Source organism: Colletotrichum fioriniae (assembly GCF_027942845.1).
Source record: "Colletotrichum fioriniae strain IMI 355084 chromosome Unknown scaffold_1, whole genome shotgun sequence".
In the NCBI taxonomy this organism is placed as follows: domain Eukaryota; kingdom Fungi; phylum Ascomycota; class Sordariomycetes; order Glomerellales; family Glomerellaceae; genus Colletotrichum; species Colletotrichum fioriniae.
In genome coordinates this window covers 2,886,665-2,906,485 of record NW_027076837.1, presented here as the reverse complement: position 1 = coordinate 2,906,485, position 19,821 = coordinate 2,886,665, and the positions used below count along the sequence as shown (strand labels likewise).

At 50.6% G+C, this 19,821-nt stretch overlaps 8 protein-coding genes across 8 annotated transcripts; 4 read left to right on the top strand and 4 right to left on the bottom strand.

The window, feature by feature from the left end:
- Positions 1-670: 670 nt before the first annotated feature.
- N0V96_000745 (uncharacterized protein) lies at positions 671-2,020 on the top strand (the record flags this gene model as incomplete). The annotated part of the gene is made up of 1 exon (XM_053193272.2): positions 671-2,020. The coding sequence occupies one exon, from the start codon at positions 671-673 to the stop codon at positions 2,018-2,020; it is 1,350 nt and encodes a 449-aa protein (XP_053049390.2).
- Positions 2,021-4,308: 2,288 nt separating this feature from the next.
- On the top strand, positions 4,309-5,534 carry N0V96_000744 (uncharacterized protein; the record flags this gene model as incomplete). The annotated part of the gene is made up of 3 exons (XM_065756027.1): positions 4,309-4,354; positions 4,464-4,707; positions 4,787-5,534. The coding sequence occupies 3 exons, from the start codon at positions 4,309-4,311 to the stop codon at positions 5,532-5,534; spliced, it is 1,038 nt and encodes a 345-aa protein (XP_065615267.1).
- A 236-nt stretch (positions 5,535-5,770) lies between these two features.
- N0V96_000743 (uncharacterized protein) lies at positions 5,771-6,487 on the bottom strand (the record flags this gene model as incomplete). The annotated part of the gene is made up of 2 exons (XM_053193274.2): positions 5,771-5,923; positions 5,996-6,487. 2 exons carry the CDS (start codon positions 6,485-6,487, stop codon positions 5,771-5,773), a joined length of 645 nt encoding a protein of 214 aa, XP_053049392.2.
- Positions 6,488-7,362: 875 nt separating this feature from the next.
- N0V96_000742 (uncharacterized protein) lies at positions 7,363-9,332 on the bottom strand (the record flags this gene model as incomplete). The annotated part of the gene is made up of 8 exons (XM_065756026.1): positions 7,363-7,744; positions 7,794-7,861; positions 8,261-8,289; positions 8,352-8,490; positions 8,547-8,639; positions 8,697-8,926; positions 9,096-9,149; positions 9,200-9,332. The coding sequence occupies 8 exons, from the start codon at positions 9,330-9,332 to the stop codon at positions 7,363-7,365; spliced, it is 1,128 nt and encodes a 375-aa protein (XP_065615266.1).
- A 1,286-nt stretch (positions 9,333-10,618) lies between these two features.
- On the bottom strand, positions 10,619-12,089 carry N0V96_000741 (uncharacterized protein; the record flags this gene model as incomplete). Its single annotated transcript, XM_065756025.1, has 3 exons — positions 10,619-11,206; positions 11,357-11,783; positions 11,989-12,089. The coding sequence occupies 3 exons, from the start codon at positions 12,087-12,089 to the stop codon at positions 10,619-10,621; spliced, it is 1,116 nt and encodes a 371-aa protein (XP_065615265.1).
- Positions 12,090-12,605: 516 nt separating this feature from the next.
- Positions 12,606-14,020, top strand: MET15_1 (Homocysteine/cysteine synthase; the record flags this gene model as incomplete). The annotated part of the gene is made up of 2 exons (XM_053193277.2): positions 12,606-13,771; positions 13,828-14,020. 2 exons carry the CDS (start codon positions 12,606-12,608, stop codon positions 14,018-14,020), a joined length of 1,359 nt encoding a protein of 452 aa, XP_053049395.1.
- A 259-nt stretch (positions 14,021-14,279) lies between these two features.
- Positions 14,280-14,939, bottom strand: N0V96_000739 (uncharacterized protein; the record flags this gene model as incomplete). The annotated part of the gene is made up of 1 exon (XM_053193278.2): positions 14,280-14,939. One exon carries the CDS (start codon positions 14,937-14,939, stop codon positions 14,280-14,282), a length of 660 nt encoding a protein of 219 aa, XP_053049396.2.
- Positions 14,940-16,761: 1,822 nt separating this feature from the next.
- On the top strand, positions 16,762-17,718 carry N0V96_000738 (uncharacterized protein; the record flags this gene model as incomplete). Its single annotated transcript, XM_065756024.1, has 3 exons — positions 16,762-16,840; positions 16,904-16,966; positions 17,087-17,718. The coding sequence occupies 3 exons, from the start codon at positions 16,762-16,764 to the stop codon at positions 17,716-17,718; spliced, it is 774 nt and encodes a 257-aa protein (XP_065615264.1).
- Positions 17,719-19,821: the final 2,103 nt, after the last annotated feature.

The window sequence follows — 19,821 nt, the reverse complement described above, 5'->3', positions numbered from 1 at the left end:
GTCCCCCGTTTTAAATGGCTCTTGAAAAGATTAGGATGGATGCATGTAACGTTCACACATCTGACCCGAACTCGTGATGCCTTGCATCCATCATCAGACCAACCCGCAGGTTACCTACCATCAGACAGGCCGTTCTTGCATACTTTACCGCGGTTTATTCCTCATCACATAGACGATGGTTTTCATGGATAAAGATTCCCACATCCAGAATAACAGAGATCAGCAAGTACAAGCCTTGAAATGCCGGACATTGGGGTCGGATTACCAGGGCGTCATGCGGGCAGAAGACGTAATTGATGCGGGGAATGGACGCTACAGGGGACGATCCGGGGCTTTACCCCGCTGGACTTGGCGCATGTCATTCGTTGACAGTGGTTGCGACCCCCTGAGCTCAATCATCTGATGCAATGTTGGGTTTCACAGAAATAAAACTCGTCGATGAGCTCTACAGTACTTCATATTTGAGAGATACCTGTTACCTTTGGAGCTCATATCCCGTTCCTCTCTGGTGCTTTGGTAGACGCCACAGACTCACCGGCCCGTCTTCGTCCACTCTTGTTCGCAAGAAGCCCTAGTTATACTTCCAGAAGCGTCTGTTCGTGTGTACCGAAGCTCACACTCCTCCCATCCGTCCCTTGATTGGGTTTCGAGGCCTTAGCACCCATCCATCATGCGTGGCTTGGCAGTCTTCGCATCCTTAGCCGCGAGGCTAGTCCTCGGGCTCGAGAGCACTCGGTTCTCGGCGGCCACCCTTCTCGCGGAATCTGACGCAGATATCCCAAGTGCCAGTGACTGGGCGGAGAGGGCGGAGAAGGAAGGTCGGAGCCTCTGCATACTCGAGCCGGACGCTAACGGCGGGGACGACGCACCGGCGCTGCTGAGCGCGCTCAACGACGAGTGCCGCACTAAGAGTATCATCGTGCTGGATGGACCAGTGTACAACATCAAGTCGCCAATGGTCACCACCAGCCTGGACGATGTTGTGATTGACCAGCGTGGAAGACTACTCTGGAGCAATGACACGACATACTGGCTCTCGGTCTCGATGCCTGTGGACTTCCAGAACCAGAGCACCGTATGGCACTTTGGAGGTGATGGCGTGGTTTGGGAAGGCCACGGAGTCGGAACACTCGACGGTAATGGCCAGGTCTGGTATGACCTCAATGCCGGCGGATCCAATATGCCTCATCGGCCGATGAATATCAACTTTCGAGACTTCTCGAATTCGGCTGTGAAAGGTCTCCGTTTCGTGCAGAGCCAGATGTGGACGATGAACATCATGTACTCCAAGAATCTCGTCTTTGAGGACATCTACGTTAACAGCACATCGTCGTCAGAAAACAACTCTCTCAACACGGACGGGGCTGACACCATGTACTCAGACAACATCACCTTCCGCCGGTGGGTGGTTGTCAACGGCGACGACGCAATCGCTCTCAAGGCCAACTCTAGCAACATCTATATTTACGACAGCGAGTTTTTCGGCAGCACTGGCATAGCTATGGGATCCATCGGCCAGTTCATCGGGCAATTCGAGTATATCGAGAACTTCTTGGCGCGGAACGTGACTTTACACGACACCCTGCGGGGCTGCTACTTCAAGACGTGGACCGGCATCCAGATTGGGTATCCGCCCAATGGCGGCGGCGGCGGTACGGGATACGCGCGTAACATCGTGCTAGAGGACATTAAGCTCGACGGCACCCGCGGAGAACCACTTTTCATCACTCAATGTGAGTCCTTCTCCGGACACGCGGGTGAGTCTTGCGATACGTCGACGTTCAAGATTTCCGACGTTGTCTGGAAGGACTTTAGCGGAACGATGATGGACGACGTGCCTAGCTCGGGCTTCTTCCGGTGCAGCGCAGCTGCGGGCGGGTGCAACAATCTGACGGTAGAGAACTTTTGCGTAAAGCCCGTCGGCCAAGATACTGTCTTGGATAAATGGCTCTGCAAAAACGTTGAAGGCGATGAAGGATTTGACTGCCAGGAAATTGAGGAGAGCGCCGATGAGCTCTGAATATCATTCCAGTAGTCGGCGACTACAATGATCCGGCGTATCCGGGGCCTTTGGCGGTATAATAATCAAACTTGGCACCCTCGGCGGCGGCATAATTTCGCGGGGGCCATTGCCGTTAGCGTTAAACTTGACCGCAATTCTCTAATCAGCGGCCGCTTAGTACGGTATGCTTTGATCTAAGTGGACACAGACCGTTGCCAAGAGTTTTATCAGAAGGTTGTAGTGATTCGCTTTTAGAGGCCTACGAAATCCGCCGCGGCTCTCTCCATGGCTACCGCGTTCCTGGCAAAGAGCCTCGGCCGAAGCCGGTGACTTTGAACTCCGTACGCCGATGTTTTTGTTCCAAATTTCCAACGGTCTCCAAACGGCCCAATGGAGGATTGAATCTTCCCGCAAAACACTAAACAGTCCGATGTCCGATGTTCTCGTTCTTGTTCGGGCACTGGTCTAGCCATGTCTGTGCAGTTCGCCTCCGACCTGCTGGGACTTGTTAGAACATTAGTCTGCCGTTGTTTTCTTGAGGTTTCCTCGCAGATTCAGCCTTCACCACGATGCGAGTCCCAAAGCAGTAATCGACGTGCAGATGGTGATCATCTTAACGCCCAGACATGTCAGGCATGGTGTTTCTCACATCAGCAGCTCCTTCACTGTCACCTATACTACGTGACGGTACAAAAGTAGTCCCGGCCCTGGTCTTGTCAGATGCTTGAACGTGATGTGCTGTGCCAGCTAGCGCCAAGGGTGGCTGCGTATCAAGCTTCTGATCTTAGCTGCCGATCCTGCAATTTATTCCCAGCGAGCCTTGTTCGTCTATTGACCCTAGCACAGTCGCAAGCTAGCCGTGTCAGAAGGGAGTATTGACGGGCATGGCAGCTCGAGGCGAAAGCTAGATCATGATGGCAAAGCCTGCTTCATTTGAGTGTTGGTAGCGGGAGTTAGCGGGAGCGGAAGTTTTTCTCCTATTCTGGTTCTTCCCAAACGCTCGGACGCGTCTTTGAGCTGATGTTGGTGTGGGCGGCGGGAACAGCAAAACATGCGACAAGTTGCATGCTTCCGTGCGAACCTCCTATTCTTGGAAGGGCTTTAAATCAAGTCTTCAAGGCATGACTCGACCGCGGTAAGATTTACCAAACATCGATTGAGTTTGTATCTCGATCATGACAGTCCCAAGGCTCTCCTAAAGCGCCCCAGTCCCACGCACCTTCGAACACTTGGTTGAAGGACCGGGTCCACAATCCCGCGCAAAGCATCCGCAATTAGATGGAGTCAGGAGAAGGGCGCTCTGTTGATTTCCATACTCTAAATTTGATGGCAAGACTTTTTCTCGGAGACGACTTGGCGCCCGAGTTCTACCCCCTGACGCTGATTCCGGTTGTTCCGGCTGCCGAGAAAACCACGGGAAGTGAACCCCGTCATCCACGACTCCCAAGGTTCCTTATGTGCACGCGAGTGGGTAGAGTCCGACTCGAAATGATTGGATGATCCACCAGAAAAGGAACTCCCACATCCCTTTTTCGACGTTCTGCCCACCGTCAGTTCATGGTTGGATAACAGTGATTAAGCGTGGAGACCGGGCGACTGAGAGCAAGGAGGCTGTAATGAAAACTGGGCTTTTTTTGCTTACGTTCTACTGTACGTTGTCGGGCGCAATCACACACGCGTCAAGGAGGGCTTGGGTCGCGTGCCCTCCTTCCTGCGTCGAGCCAGTCTTTTGCCTTGTGCTTGGCTGGGGTGATACCGTAATGGATCATGGATGGATGGTGGACATGTGGGATGGGGTGTGGGACGTCAGGTCGTCGTGTCTCCAGTCCCGCTCCGCCCGCCCTCCTTCGATGTTCAACGCCCCCAACTCTCCTATCAGATGGTTCCGTGCGGTTGCACCCACACGTGTGGTCCTACTCCTGCTCAACTTTCAAGGCTGGGCGGAATCCCCAATGCCTGGGGCGCCGATCTGACAACAATGCTTGGCCACGAAATGCTGCGGTTGGACTTGGTACACCTTCCGCCCGTTGTGGGTTTGTCCCGGTGAAGCGGGCTCTGGGGCATTGTGCCTAGGATGTTTATTAGTCTTGTCGTCCCTCTCTCCTATTTCTCCATGTGAAAGGGTTTCTGGTGTATTTGGCATTTTCATTGCAACATCTTCTCGTCACTCACTCCTTTATTCTATTTCGGGGAAGCAAAAGCTATTCATTCATTCTGCTTTCTCTTCAGGACAGTGCTGTCCAGCTACAGCTTTTACTTACTCGATACCCAACAAGATCTTCTCAATTTTCTCTGTTTAGCCTATTATGGCTTCCTCACTTGGCGCTTTGAGGAATGTGGTCGAACCAGCTTGTAAGTCCGTCCCGCTCCACTGGCTCAGATGTCTCTCTACAGTATCCCGGGACCACGTTCCTTTACTTCTACAAGTCCAAGGCTCATCTAACACCTTTCGCCCTTCTAGTCATCGTCTTTGCCTTCACTATAGGCACTCTCATCAACCGCCGCCGACTGGATCGCGACGATGACGTAGACTCGTGTGAGCGTGGGTCGGAGGATTCCTCCTCCCGCCCCACCTCTCCGCTCCTCAAGCCGGGGATGCGCGCGGAGTCGGGCGAGGTATCCCGCATCAACAGCAAACTTCTCGTTCGATTTTACAATACATTTCCGTTCCTTGCTGAAATCTGGTATTGGAATGCAACATATTGGTATGAGATCGTCTTTCCTACATTATAGTTCAGATCACATTATTTTCAACCGACGCTGACTCGCTTGTTTGTCTCATAGGATATACCAGCTGCTTCGTGCCTTCTCGGCACGTATGATTGCCGGTAACGAAGCAGTTTTTGCGAGAGCCCGCAACCATGCGATTTCCATCCTGAAGTTCGAGCACTTCTTCGGCATTGACGTCGAACTTGGCTTGCAGAAATATGTCCTCAACAACATGCCCTGGTTGATGTCCTACCTCGCCAAGATCTATTACTTCCATATCAGCCTGGGCATCATCTTTATCATATACTGCTACACCTTCCTTCCCCCGAGCACGTTCCAGAAAATCCGGCGAACTATCGCCATGGATAACGCCATCGCCTTCGTCATCGTCACGACTTATCGCTGCATGCCGCCTCGCATGCTCCCAGCCGAGTACGGATTTGAAGATGTGCTTCACGGAGCCAAGGGAGGAGGCAATGCGTGGACGCACAACAAGTTCCAGCTGACCATCGCCGCGATGCCGAGTCTTCACTGCGGTACCGCTCTCTTCCTCGCCTGGAGTATCTGCCGGTTTTCGCCTCACCGTCCGCTTCGTCTCATTGCACCACTGTGGCCGATGGCTATGCTCTTCACGATCGTCGCAACGGCGAATCATTTTACCTTGGACGCTATGATTGGTGCGATGGTCCCTGTTATCGGATGGAGGTTTAACCGGGCTGTCCTGGTGTTGCTGCCGCTACAAAATTGGGTGTTGGAGGGGCTGGGATTGAAAACCTCTGGGGATGAGGACAACACTCCGGCATACATCCCGAAAGAGTGGTAAAAAAGAGCATGTTTCGATGAAAGGAAAGATTCAGTGGGACACAAAGCGAAGTAATAATATCAATAGACAAGTGCGCTAACGATGACATATTTCAAACACATGACCGGATCGAATATCGCGGCCAGACGATTCCTGTGTTCTAACCCCTTGAGAGTTCATAAGCCCATCTTGAGTCTCTGAATGCTCATACTCTTACAGCTAGGCGTGCCAGGAAAATCAAGCGACAACCCCCTACTCTACGCATCTGTCAAGACGACGAAGAAGCCCACTGGGCAACCATCCTTGCTCTGCTGGAACATAAAGGTGGTGTCCGGCGAGCAAAGACTTCCTGATACAGTCACACTTCCGGGTACCTCAGCTGGGATGCCGCACGGGGCACTGTTGACAATCTGCAGGCACGACTATTAGTATCCTCAATCGACAACGGTCTACATCGTACACTGTTGACGTTCAATACTCACATAGCTGTGGCCCGGTGTCATCGTGGGCGGTGGATTAGGCGGGCTAGGGCCAGGAGCAGGCTGCTTGTTATATGTGGTCTGCCCAGCGACAGCTCCGACACCAATGGCGTACCCGGTGAATTTGAAGGTACCTTGGCCGAGGAAAACGAACTTCCCGGGAGCCTGCTCCCAAGAAGGGAAATCAAAGACGAGATTGCACACCTTGCCCTGTGTCTGAGCGACGGGCAGATCGAGGTTGAAGACGGTGCAAATGTCCTTGGGTGTCACCTGCGCCCATTGCGTCGCCGGGAAGGCATAATTGGGCAGGTTCTTGGAGATGGGGACTAGAAGGCTGGTTGAGACGTAAGATTTGCCGAGGCCGCCATCGGGCTGGGCGGCGTTGACAGGGCAGCTGGCCTTGCCGCCACGTTTGCTTGTGGGAGTGGTGGCGCTGGGTACGGCGACGACGGAGAGGGCGAAGGTGAGGGCGCCGGTGACAGTAGCAATCTTCATGATGGCGGTTATATTGCGACTGGGTGCTGTAACGAGCGACGATTGATGTTATATGAGGTCAGGATTGAGACGAGGAGCTTGAAGATGGTCAGGTACGCGGCAATGAGCAAATGAGCAAGAACTGTCTTGCCAAGGGATTGAATGGAGGCCTTCATATACGTCGAGCTGACTCTGCTGGAAGGCTAAGTACGTGATGGTCCCGGACTATAGCTTGGACGTAGCAACCGTCAGGGCTCGATGAAGTTTAGTTTCCTTCCACCTCAAAGAAGCTTTCGACGTGGAGCGCCTTTGACCCCAAGCTCGCGTGCTTTGAATTACGATGTTCTAGCGCCGTCACGAGAGGCTAGCGATGGATCGGCGCTTCATCTTTTTAGACAGTCCTGAAAGGGGGGAATAGAGTTTTACCGTTGGATCACCAGTGCTTGACTTTCTCCTGTCCCTTACGATCGCCGTGGTGGCTTTCTATAGCTTCCCAAAGTGGCGTATTTTGGCGCTGGCCACGAGATTTCAGCTCCGTGCCTGAGCGCGGAACCACGGCACAGATGGACTCAAAGTTGCTCAACGTCAGCGCTAGATCTCACGGCATCCACCCGATGAAATGATATATTTCTCTCAGTGTCCTCTCAGCCCCGGTTGCGCTAGTTGGTCCGAATCCCACGACACTCTGGTGGCGTCACGGTTGGTTGTCATGTCAAGGTTGGTGAATTATCGTCGGCCAGCAACGCATGCCAAAATAAAAAGATGAGAAGTCCTAGAACTGCAGTGTGCGCTGGCAACATCGTGACTCATGTATACAGAGATACCTCAACTGGCCTAATTCAATGCCTGATACATAATCGCAGGTGGACCGTTTCCGCTTGGGCAGTTTATCTGCTTTACTCACGGGTGCTGACCTTGCTAAGCTTCCTCTTTACCACACTGCTACTATCACCCGCGTCCTTCCCCAAATCACTCTTGGAATTCTGGCCATCAATGATGACGTTGTTCGAGTAGACGACCCCATCAAAGATCTCATCCATCTCCTCCAAGGTCCTGCCCTTGGTTTCAACAAAGAGCCAAGTGACGACAAACAATATTCCGAGGTTCCAACCACCGTTGATGGCATAGTATCTCCAAGAGATTTTTTCGATAGCAAGAGGAGTGGTGTAAAGATTGAGGAAGCTGAAGGCATACCCAATTGCTTGGGCAACTACGACTCCTTTGGCGCGCTGAGAGTATCGCAGCACCTCGGGAGGGTAAGTGTAGGCCAAGATGCTCCTGCACGAATTTTAGTAAAGTCGAGGGAATCGAGTGTTCATTCACGTACCAGCTTGCCGCAACTGCAAGGAGGAACAGGGCAACAACGACAATCGCGCCGATGGCATACGCATTTGTCTCGGGATGAATCTCAGTTAGGTAAGATAGGCCGGCCAGAATTCCAAACAGAACCACTGTGGCGGAGGTCCCGGTAACTAGGTAGAAAGACAAGGAAGTCAGATCAATCCAACGGAAAACTCATATCGAGGGGCATCTACTGACTCAATGGTTTGCGAGCTCCTATCTTGTCGATAAGGAGAACTCCGCCCACACTGCAGAAAGCCTTCCACAGCAGCAAACCGATGTTGATTTGGATTACAGACTTCCTCTCAGAAACTCCTAGTTTCCCAATTAGGAAAGACGAGAAGTATCTAGAAGATTTCCGTTAGCGCTAGAACATTTAGAACGTGAGTGTGTCCTTTCAACATACAAGATCATATTTCCGCCCAAAATTTGATAGAAGATATTTGTTAGTACGGCAATTGTGAAACGTTTCAAGTTCGGAGCTGTTAAGGTTCCCCATCAGTTAGTTGTCAACTCAACGACTCAATGGCTGAAGCTGGCTTACATGGCGCAATGAGATCCTTCCACCCTCCATTGCTCTCCTTTTCGTGGTTCAGAGCCGCGACAATTTCTTGTGTCTCTGAAAGCACTAAAGCATCTTCACGATTGCCGTTCGCATGTAATCGAGCGAGCACCCCTATTGCCTTGAGAAATGTTCAGTCGAACGATCCTAAACCAGGAGCATGTTTCACATCGTTACCTCGTCATGGCGGCCTTTGGAAAACAGCCAGCGTGGGCTTTCGTCGACGAATGGCAAGAGAGATAGGGATATGATAGAAGGTACGGCTTCTCCCTATTTAAGAGACGTTAGATAGAGTCTTATTGTTGTTCGAAGGGGGTAGACACTTACAAGCATAAGCCCTCTCCATGCCCAGTCGGACTGCTTGTCGTAGATGCCCAGGACAATGCAGCTGACCAAGAATGACGTGAAAGGTACGGATGTCAAGACAGTGCTCGAAAGAATTGAGCTATACTTCGGCGCCGCCACCTCCATAACCCACATGGGAGCAATGGACCCATTGATGAGGGGAGGCAAATCCGATGATGAAGCGGCCGACAATGAGCTGTGGAACTGCGTTTCTAGTGAGTAGCTGTACTTGCAAGAATTTTCCACGAGAGCCCTTACCCTTCGAGGCAGAAGCTTGAAGTACAACTCCGAGAATGATACAGATGGAGCCAACAGCAAGGCCGGTCTTCCGTCCCCAACGATCAACTACGGGACCCACTATCGGGGCTCCGAAGATCGAACCGGCGCTAATGATGGCAACGTTCAGTCCGATCATATCGCTATTCAACTTGAAGTCTATTGGAAAGTCATTAGCTATGGAAACTGAGTCGGGCAGGTGATCGCACAATCTTGGTATGGCTTAACCGAGTTCAAGTTGTTGATCATCCCAGCATCGTAGGAAAGGATGCAGATGTTCAACATGGCCACGAAGACCATGAGCACGTGTGAGACGATAGGGCCGGGGGTGAACAAAGCCATGATGGCGGAAGATTCAGGACGCGGAGGTGTATTTTTTGCTGGTGTTACAGTTGGAGTCTGAGTTTGAGGCTCAACTGTCTCCATAGACAGGCAGTCTGGTATACTCAGGTGTTGGTTGTGGTGATTTGGAGAATCTAAAGTCAATGTAGCAGTTGTCAACTCATTCGCAGACAACTCAAAAATCTCTTCTTGACGTTGATCTGAGCGCTGAGCTGGCCACCTGCGCATTTTTCTCTTTTTTCGAGGTACGCGTCAGAGATACCACACACTCTCTTGCTACACACCATGAAGCGATAGATAAGACATTCCGGGTTAGATCAACGAACCCACGAGTGTCCGGTGATAGGGGTGCGCCTGAACCAAACGCCGTAGATTCAGAGACAGCGCGCTCTGTCTGGCTGTGTGCGTGCTGAGTTGTGTGCCATGCTCATAGCTGAGCGGCGTATTTCCCGAGAGTGCCGAGCTTTAGGCGCTAGCTTCGGCCGAATGCCTCAGGCTAACATTATAGCTTCCCCCTTCTCCCCCTTTATGATCGCATAATGGGAATTCCCAAGGACCCTCAGCTCTGTACAGTACGTGTCACAAATTCCCGTACAGACGTGCATCCGCCACTGGGTTTCCGTCCCCGACGTTACGACCACGCTATCCGTACACGCCAGTAGTGTCTCAGTCGGCCTCAGGGTTCCAGAGTCCGAGTATGATGGTTTACCGACGCAGGTAGGAATGAGTCTGAGAGTTCTGACTCGCATGGTACGTGGCATGGTAGAGACGGAATGCCCGCCGAGAGACCATTTTTAGTTCAGCTGGGCGCTGTAAATTCGGCAGATGTAATTTGCAGGGAGTATACGGAGTCCCTGCACCCAACCACAACATCTCGATGTTCGTGTATGGAGTAATAGTGCAAGCAACATGGCATCGCGATGCAATCACTGCAGGCCGAGAAGCCACGATCCAACCACGGTCCTTTCTATACGCTCATGTTTTCATTGTCTCAATACTGACCACAGTCTTTCGCCAATGTGCACTTCACTAGCCCTTTCGGTCAATTGACATGGGACAATTAGGAAGTCTTTATGCAAGTAACCTTGGCCGTCCATTCTTGAAGACAGCGAATGATATGAACCTTTCGAACGCAGCGACTCATTTCAAGACTGATGGTTTGAATCAATGTTGCAATATTTCTAATTCATGCATCTAGTGCGCATGTCAATGCTATATACTCTAATAAGTTGGTTACGTAACAACTCAAAGCAGTTTCTCAAATGTGCGAGCTTCATCAAATCCAATCACCAGTAGCCACCGGGGGGCGGAGGCACAGCTACATCGTTAAGATGTCCCGTAACGCCGTTCTTGATGTCCTTAGCGACCTTGGGAAACTGCTCTTTAGCAAACTCCAAAGGGTCCCAGGGCTTCAGCTTGGGGAACCGCTTCTTAGCCCACTCTTCCGGGGCCGCCTCGATGTCATCCCAGGGAATCTTGTAGAATGCATCTCTATTCTGCTGTCCGCTCTTGTGCACTGCATTGGACCGATGGTACCGGATTCGTTGTGCCGCTTCAAGTGCTAGTTTGACGTCTCCGTTGGATGCCTGCAAACACTCAGCAACCGTCACGGCATCTTCGAGTGCTTGAGAAGCGCCTTGTCCGGCTGTCGGCAGATTGGCATGAGAAGCATCTCCGATAAGAATCGTGCGGCCACCTTTGCTGACCCAAGTATCTATCGTTGGCCGATAGACTAGCTTGAAATCAATAGTCTTGTTCGGAGGTGTAACGTCAAGGAGCGCCTGTGCGTCTCTTCCTGGAAAGAAACTCATCCACTTTGCTACATGTTCTCTTTCGGCGATATTGGACCAAGACTCAGATGATTCTTTGTCGTCCTATCAACATGGGTCAGTGAGTGAGTTATCAACTTTATCTTTGGTAGACGCTGGAGCGCTTACGGGATGAACCAAAACCCAGGCAATATCTTGACCTTGATTCCAAACAAAGGCCATTAAGCTCAAGTTGTCATACATCCAAAACCGAACGGTGTCTCTATCCTCATGGAAGAGATCCTTGATACCTGGGTGATTTCTCATCGTCTCATCCGTCTTGAAGAAGCTTCTGAACACAGACCAGCCGCTCGTGGTCTCATCGATCTTCTTGTCGTCCAGATGCAAAACCTGAGCTCGAGCGATGGATCGTGGGCCGTCTGCGGCGATGACACAGTCGGCCCAGATAGTCTCGCCAGTGCTTAGCTTCACACCTGCTTGGCCTTCTTCTTCAAGGTAGTCCGTGACTGAGACGCCGATCCTAATGTCCTGGACACGGGTCTTCGCATAAGCAAGGAAGATCGAGTGAATCTTGCCTCGGTGGCCTGCATAAGTGATGTTGTGTTCTTTTCCATCCCTTGCCCACGGAACATCAACGATGAACTTGCTATCGTACTTGTATAGCTCCATGGTGCGGATTTGGCTACAACCTGTGTCGTGAATTTGCTGGCCAACCTTGCCCCCATCCCAGCGATTGATGATCCGGCCAGCATTGGGGAAGAAGTCAAGAATATCTGCCAAAGAAAACCACAGTAAGTATCATAGAACATCAAGTTGGCAGACAAGAAAAGGGGCTATTCTATGGTGCTTACCCCCTTGGCTATTAGAGTCGGGGGTACTTCTCTAACACCGTGACATCCATGCCGCGGTGTGCACATTCGATTGCGGCTCCAAGCCCGCCGAAGCCGGCGCCAACGATGATGACCTTGAGTTTCTTGCCGGCTGTCATTTTTGTGATATTGTGTGGTGTGAAGTCAATGATGCAGAGATTGTTAAACCGTGGATGCTCCTTCTTGAGACAAGCTTCTCAGCGATGACAGGTTCAGGTGGGAATATATGGAATTATCGGACATTGAACTGGAGGAATTTGATGCCTTGGCACGAGAGAGAATCATTCGATGCATCATGCGTGATGGTAAAGATGGAATGCCGCGGCATCCGAATTTCAGCGAGCCTTCCGTCTTACTCGGGGTCGCCAGCCGAAGGCCCGAGATGCCCGAGATTTTGCCTCTTACCCACCTTCGCCGTTATACCAAACCCATAGTGCCATCGCCATACACCAATTTAACTGAAGATCATTCAAAGTAGCGCCACTTAACAGACTGATCCTTGGACTTGAGACCATATCCTGGAAGCAACCTTTGACAAGGCACTTCATCGCTTCCTCATTGACATCACCTAACTCCCTGCTTTTGTTCTCTACATTCAATCTCAAGTCTAGAAAAAGCTTGCGCCTGACTTGGAAATGGAGAACATCCAACAGGACCAGGAAAAGGATGTTCAAGTGGCTCTAGCCGCTCAGAATGGATCTAAACATGTTCCCAAATTTGAGACCCTACAAGTCCACGCGGGGCAAACTCCTGACTCTGCAACGCTTGCACGTGGGGTCCCGATTTACTCGACCTACGTCTTCAACTTCCACAGCTCAGCTCATGCTGCCCGGCTGTTCAACCTCGAGGAAGAGGGCGAGATTGCGACTCGCACGGGTAACCCAACTACAGCCGTAGTTGAACGGCGTGTCGCAGCCCTCGAAGGTGGCGTTGCGGCCGTTGCAGTTTCGTCCGGCCAGGCAGCTGTGTTCATGACCATGGTTGCTTTGGCTGGCCATGGTGAGAACATCGTAGCGACAAAGCATTACTACCACGGCGCATACAATCAATTCTCTTTTCTCCTACCGGAATTCGGCGTAACATGCCGCGTTGTGGAAGAATCTGTAGAGGCAGTCCGGTCAGCAATCGATGAACGCACGAAAGCCGTCTATATCGAAACTATCGGACACCCCAACTTCAATGTTCCGGATATCGAAGCCATTGCGCAAGTTGCTCATGAAAAGGGAGTCCCTCTTGTCGTCGAGAATACCGTCGGGTGCGCATACTTCTGCCAGCCCATAAAACACGGCGCAGACATCGTTGTTGAGAGCATGAGCAAGTGGATCGGCGGTCACGGGAGTGCAACCGGCGGTATCATCGTTGATTCTGGCAATTTTGACTGGAAATCTTCAACTCGGTTTCCTCAGTTCAACAAACCATGCCCTGGCTTCCATGGGTTGAACTTTTCCGAGCGATTTGGGAGAGAGGCCTTTATCATGCGTATTCGAGGGCAGATCCTCCGAGACGTTGGCTCATGCCTTTCTCCTTTCAACAGCCAGCAGTTCGTGCTCGGAATCGAGACTCTGAGTTTGCGCTGCGAGAGACACGCTCAGAATACCATGGCTCTCGCAAACTGGCTCGAGAAGCACGAAAACGTGGTGTGGGTTTCGTATCCTGGTCTTCCTAGTCACCCTCATTACAAGCTCGCGCAAAAGTATCTACCCCGTGGAGCTGGGGCGGTACTTATGTTTGGCATCAGGGGCGGAGCAGATGCTGGTGAACAGCTGGTTGACAACTTCAAGATGATATCGAATAACCCAGGGTAAGTGACAATACCGTGCCTTCCACCCGCCTGCCACTTATGCTAACTATTGCCAGATACGGCGACGCCAAAACGACTGCCATGCACCCCTGGTCGACAACTCATAAACCTATGCTACCACAGGAAAAGATCGACCTTGGTGTTGCGCCGGAAATGGTTAGGGTTTCAGTGGGCATCGAGCACATTGACGATATCATACACGATATTGAACAGAGCATGAGCATCAGTCCCGCTGTGCCAAAGGGATAGATTGGACAATAGCAGATAGCCCTAGACAATCAATACAAATTTAAATGCTGCCACTCCAATTTCTTAGCTGCCAGATAGTGTATCGCACTTTACAAATGTACAATCGTCCGTCTTTATTAGATCCATAAGATTATTCGGTGTCTATCAGCCCATGTAGTGTATTTTTAGTGAGCAGATTCATATCATCAACTTGCATTTTGAGCGCACGAAACAATACTAGTATGACTATCATCACTAAACACAAGTACTTGAAGCTACCTCAAATATCTCCTGTTCTGGGATTCTTAGTCACCTGTGCAATGTCATCATCAAGGTCCTTGTCCCAAATCCAACTCATCCTGTTTCTCATGATATCCTTGATCTTGTCAAGGTCGTCCCCCTCAGCTTCAAAGTGCCACAAGTGACCAGCTTCTCTGCTTGTAGCAACAAGCTTTTGCGTCCGATGAACTCGAGCTTGACTAAATGATTTGAAAACGCCAGGCAGATCCTGTGCTTGCTGGACATTGTGGAGGAGCCTTCCGAGAACATAGGCATCCTCCACGGCCATACCCGCGCCGGCTCCTTGGAAAGGTGTTGAAGCGTGCGCGGCGTCTCCGAGCAGACAAATTCTGCCCCTGTGGTAATTCTCCATGGGCGAAAGATCGAAGAGCGCCCAGATATCCGATTGGCCCATGAGCCGAACAATATTGAGTACATCCGGACCCCATGTGCTGAAGCTCTGCAGCATCTGTTCTTTGGTTGCCGGAATAACCATCGTCTTGTGGGGCCATTCTTTTGATGACTGAAAGGCGACCACGTTCATCATTCTACCGCCAGCAACGGGGAAGGTAAGCATGTGGCCGTGATATCCCAGATATGCTTGGCAGTTCTTCGCCTTCTCCTCGCCTAGGAGCTCCACAGCTTTGTCCATCGGGACCATTCCCCTGTAGCAGTATTTACCGGTATAGGAGGGATTGGTGGCGGGATGATTTTCTCCAAGCATGATGCGTCGTGTTTGACTCTTGATCCCGTCGCATCCGATGACGGCACTATGCCTCGCCGATGTTCCATCCCCAAACTTCAAAACAACACCATCGTCACCGAGGTCGTCTATATCGTGTAAGGTCTTGCTGAACTGCGCTATTCCATTTGGAAGGAGCTTGGCTATCTCATCAACAAGATGCGAGCGATTTACCATCCAACTTCCTGGTCGGGGATGCTCCACAGAGCAGAGGTACGTCCCGGCAACTACACCACGGGATCTGGCGATCTCATGAGCGCTGTCCATCCCGACTCTGAAGTCGAACCAGACGTTTTCCTTGTCTGCGAAAATGTTTCTGTTCGCCCGAGCTTCGACCGCAGTCGCCAGTGGCTCCGATATATTCGTAATTGCTCGTACTGCATTTGGTCCGAAGGCGACACCGGCTCCTATCTCGCCGAACTTCGGAGCATTCTCATACACAGTGACCGGGATCTTCGTATGAGTAGTGATGTACAGAGCGAGGCAGAGCCCACCAATACCACCGCCAACGACGGCCAGACTGAGCTCTTCGTCTGATGACATTGGAAAGGAAGTACGTAATCGGTAATCGGTAATCAAAGACAATGGTGGAGCGTGGGGTAGACGTCAAGCTCAAAAGACAGATAATGCAGTGTCTTAGATATGAGATAGGAGTTGACACAGATGCATTATACTAGATTATAGAATCAGATAAGGTTTCTCGATGCTCCAGCCAGTAATCGAAGGCGTCTGGATTCAGGTGCTGCATTCTACCAACTATTCGGTTGAACATTAGCAAGGATGGTCATGTCCTGACCATGTCCAATACAGGAAAGAATCCAGAACTGGTACCCACGACTCGTTCTTGTCTGGAAGCCTGGCGAAAAAACCGAAGAACCGAGCTCCTGTAAGCCGGCCCAGCGTGTCGGCCGAATACTCCGGGGCTCAATCACGCCCAAGGCATGTGACCGAGATGATACAATGCTACAGGGTTGGGAGAGCCATTGGTCTTGGCATAGCGAGAGCCTCAGAGAGCTCAATAGACAAGACATGAATAACGTATTTTCAATCTTCATTTGAACTTTAACTCATGCAGTTGAGATCACACAGCGCATTTTAGTTGATCCAGCACAAGTCATTGCTATCACAAGAGTTATTCACAATGTCTGCTCAATTCGAGCTCTACTACCCAGTCTTGAGGGACAAGTTTCAGCAAAACCTTTTGGCAGTGGCGGGATGGACAATTCTTTGCGCATGCGCCTTCGGGGTGCTGCTTGTCTGGTCATTTGCAGTCGAGGTCAGAATGCCAAAACTTTCGATTGCATTGGAAGATGAGGTACCCGATCGACAGGAACGAATTGATATTTTTATCAAAGACACGAGAAGGTTGTTCATCACAAGTTACAACAAAGTATGTTCAATGATTTTCCGATTATGAAGAGCAACAACGGGGCTTGAAGCTGAGTGCTAATATTCCCAACAACACTAAGTTCCAAAATCGGGTATTTGGGATAAACACAACCGAAGGTTAGTTGCAAATACTTGAGAATTCTCGCTCCCTGTTCTCTGGCGTTGACCATGTTCCAAAGGCACAAACATCATCATACCTCTCGAGCTACTTCACGGGCTAGGAAGCCACAAGTCTCTGAGTTTCGCTGCATTCCTCGAAGAAGAGGTAAGTATCTAATATGAGGTGTACTGTCTCTCGTAACTATGGAAGTCATTTCTAACTCGTTCTTATTTTGTGGTCTGGTAGTTCAGTATGAAGAAGTATACCAAAGTTGGCAATCTCGACGAGAAACAAATCGCCATCGTAAACAAGAAGCTGAACCCAAGTCTTCGTAAGCAGCCCTCCGGTCGCAATTATCATCTCACGACCCCATCATGCATCTGACTCTTTATAGCGCAATATATACCAGTACTTATTGACTTGATACGCTCCCACTGGCCGCTCGAAAACTATGGAGGTAAGTCTCGGGTCCTTAAATAACTCAGCCAAAGCGACATAGTTCTCAAGTGTAGCTTGAAAACTGTGGGACTCCACCTAATGATGCTTCCACATATGTCAATACTTACTGTTTGAATAGTTCCCACGGTCGTTAAACCATGGCCACACGTTATGCGACAGGTTTCTCGTGTCTCCGCAAGATTATTCCATAGCGCTGAATCGGCGGATAACGATCAATGGCTGGACATTGCTAGCGAGCATGTTCACTCTGCTGTCGTATGGACGGAGAATCTTAAGAAATGGCCAGCAGCGCTGCGACCTCTTGTCTATCGATTTGTCAAGGGACGCGGAATCATGATGCAGCGATTTGGCGAGGGTAAAGCTCTGGTAGCCAAAACCTTGCAAAGAAGAAAGCTACTTGGAGGGAAGCCCCTGAGCAGTCCTCCCGCACTATTGGACTATCTCGCCGACACTGTTCTTGGCTCGGATGACGTGGAGGCGCACACGGTTGCTCAAATCAACTTGTGCGTCGCCGCTATTCAGTCTATGGCTGCAACCGTCACCCAGTGTCTCATGGATCTTGCAACTTACCCGGAATACATTTCCGAACTTCGTGATGAGATTGAAATGGTCCTGGCTCGAGGCAACGGGGTGCTCAGTAAGCAATCATTGACTGATATGATGAAGCTGGATAGTGTCATCAAAGAAACTCAGCGACTGAACCCGCCCGATCTGGGTACGTATAACTCCAAGATGACAGTCCAGCACTGAGGGGGTCTTTTAGCTAATATCAACGAATCATAACAGCAAGCTTCCAGCGGAAGGTCATGTCGGACTTTACGTTATCAAATGGCCTTCGCATCCCGAAAGGCGCACGCATCGCATTGCCAACTGGAGCCATTAACATGGACCAAGATCTGTTCCAGAATCCTGAGGTGTTTGATGGTTTTCGATTCTATCGAATGCGCGTCGCCACGGAAGAGGCCCGAAACAGCAATCAAATGGTGACGGTAGGCAAAAAGGACTTGACATGGGGGTATGGCAGGCACGCTTGTCCAGGTCGATACGTTGCCGAGGTCGCCATGAAGCTGCTACTGATCGAGTATATCACGCGCTATGATATTCGGCTATCTGGAGATTTGAAGACTCGGCCGAAGAACATCGAGTTCGAGGGATTGGTAAGGACAACTCCTTTCCTTTTATTATTGGAGAATCAATGGTTTTCTAACGAGTGCAGGTTATTCCTGACCCCGACTGGGAGTTGTTGTTGACGAGCCGACTTGCAAAAGAGACTGCTTCACATCGAGAGATTTAGGAACGAGTTGTGTGATAAATGTCATCATAGAGTACATGCAGCCGTGACAAAGAAACTTAAGCAACTATTGGTGCATTCGGAATGGTAGTTAGAATCAGGTAGCATTGTGTGTATTCATGTTTTGTCGTGTACTTTACTCAGCTGTTGCATAAGTTAAAATGTATTGTCAAATTTGAGTCAGTATGCGCATCAAATTTCGCATCAGTGTTAATTAAAGTTGAGAAACGCAGTAACCAAATGACAGTTAACCAGGAAGTAAGAGTAATCTACAAAAACCTTCTATTGCATGGACACACCACCCGTCACAAACATGTACTCGCCGTTGATGAAGCGTGATCGCTCCTCGGCCAAGAATGCAACTGCCCATGCGACATCTTCAGTAGATGCCGCACCACCTTCCACCGGCGTGTCTCTAATGAAAAGTTCTCTCAATCCTTCCCATTCTTCGGGTGAGAAGTGCTCCAGAAAGCTCTCTGTCAGTACTGGGCCTGGGGCAACCATGTTGACGGTGCAGCCGTACTTCGGTGGCAGTTCCTTTGCCCAAACACGTAAGATTGCATCCAAAGCCCCTTTGGTTGCTGCGTAGATTCCTTGAGTCGGCTTCGGGACTCGGGACGCCGCTGACCCTACCATAATGATGCGGGAGCCGCCAATAGCGCCGGACATGTTCGGAGGGTCGGCCGGTTTGTAAGGCGTGAGATGTGGTAGCGCTGCCTTGACCAATGCAAAAGCGCCGCGTGCATTCAGGTTCATGGCTTGGTCCCACATGGTCAAGTCAGCGTCCCAAAGGTGTGCAATGGGCACATATCCGGCATTGCTCACGAGGATGTCGATGTGACCGAACCTTGCTACGGCTTGGCGCACCAATTCTTCTGGCCCGTCATCCGACGTGAGGTCGGCACAGACCGCGATCCAATCAGTTTGAAGTTTCGCTCCAGTAGCTTCACATTCTTGCTTCAAAGAATCCCAAGGGTAGTTCAAAATAATGCTTGCTCCACGGCTTGAAAGTTCCATCGCGATTCCAGCCCCAATGCCTTTTGATGAGCCCGATACGAGGGCTACCTTATTGGTCATGGTTCCCCGGGATGACGTAGGCGCGTGAACTGGCGGTGACATGGTCGGCTCGGGCGTTGATTTTAGCGACAGTGTCTAGGAAGGTAAATTGAGACAAAGGGAGCAGTGGATCTAAGCTTCAAAAGCAAGGATACGAAACAAGAACTTTGTCAACTTGATGGCTGTGAGAATCGCAGTGGAAGTAACGGGCTTTCTGGTTAGCAAGGTAAAGTAGTCATTAATATGTGCGTCCCAGTGGCTTGAGACCCGTACTTCAAACGCATCTTCGGGATATGTGCACCGAGAGTGGCCGAACGCAGACATCTCACGAAATCGACAGCCGGTTCGTAGTCGAGACAAGGGCTAGTCGAGCTCAGAAAATTATTGTATCCGTGAGTGTATCTTCCATTTCTAAGACCCATTGAACCCAAGCTGCTCAAAAAAAACCAATGAAAATGCTGCGCAACGCAGTAAGCAGAATACCAATACATTTGCTTCATTTCTGA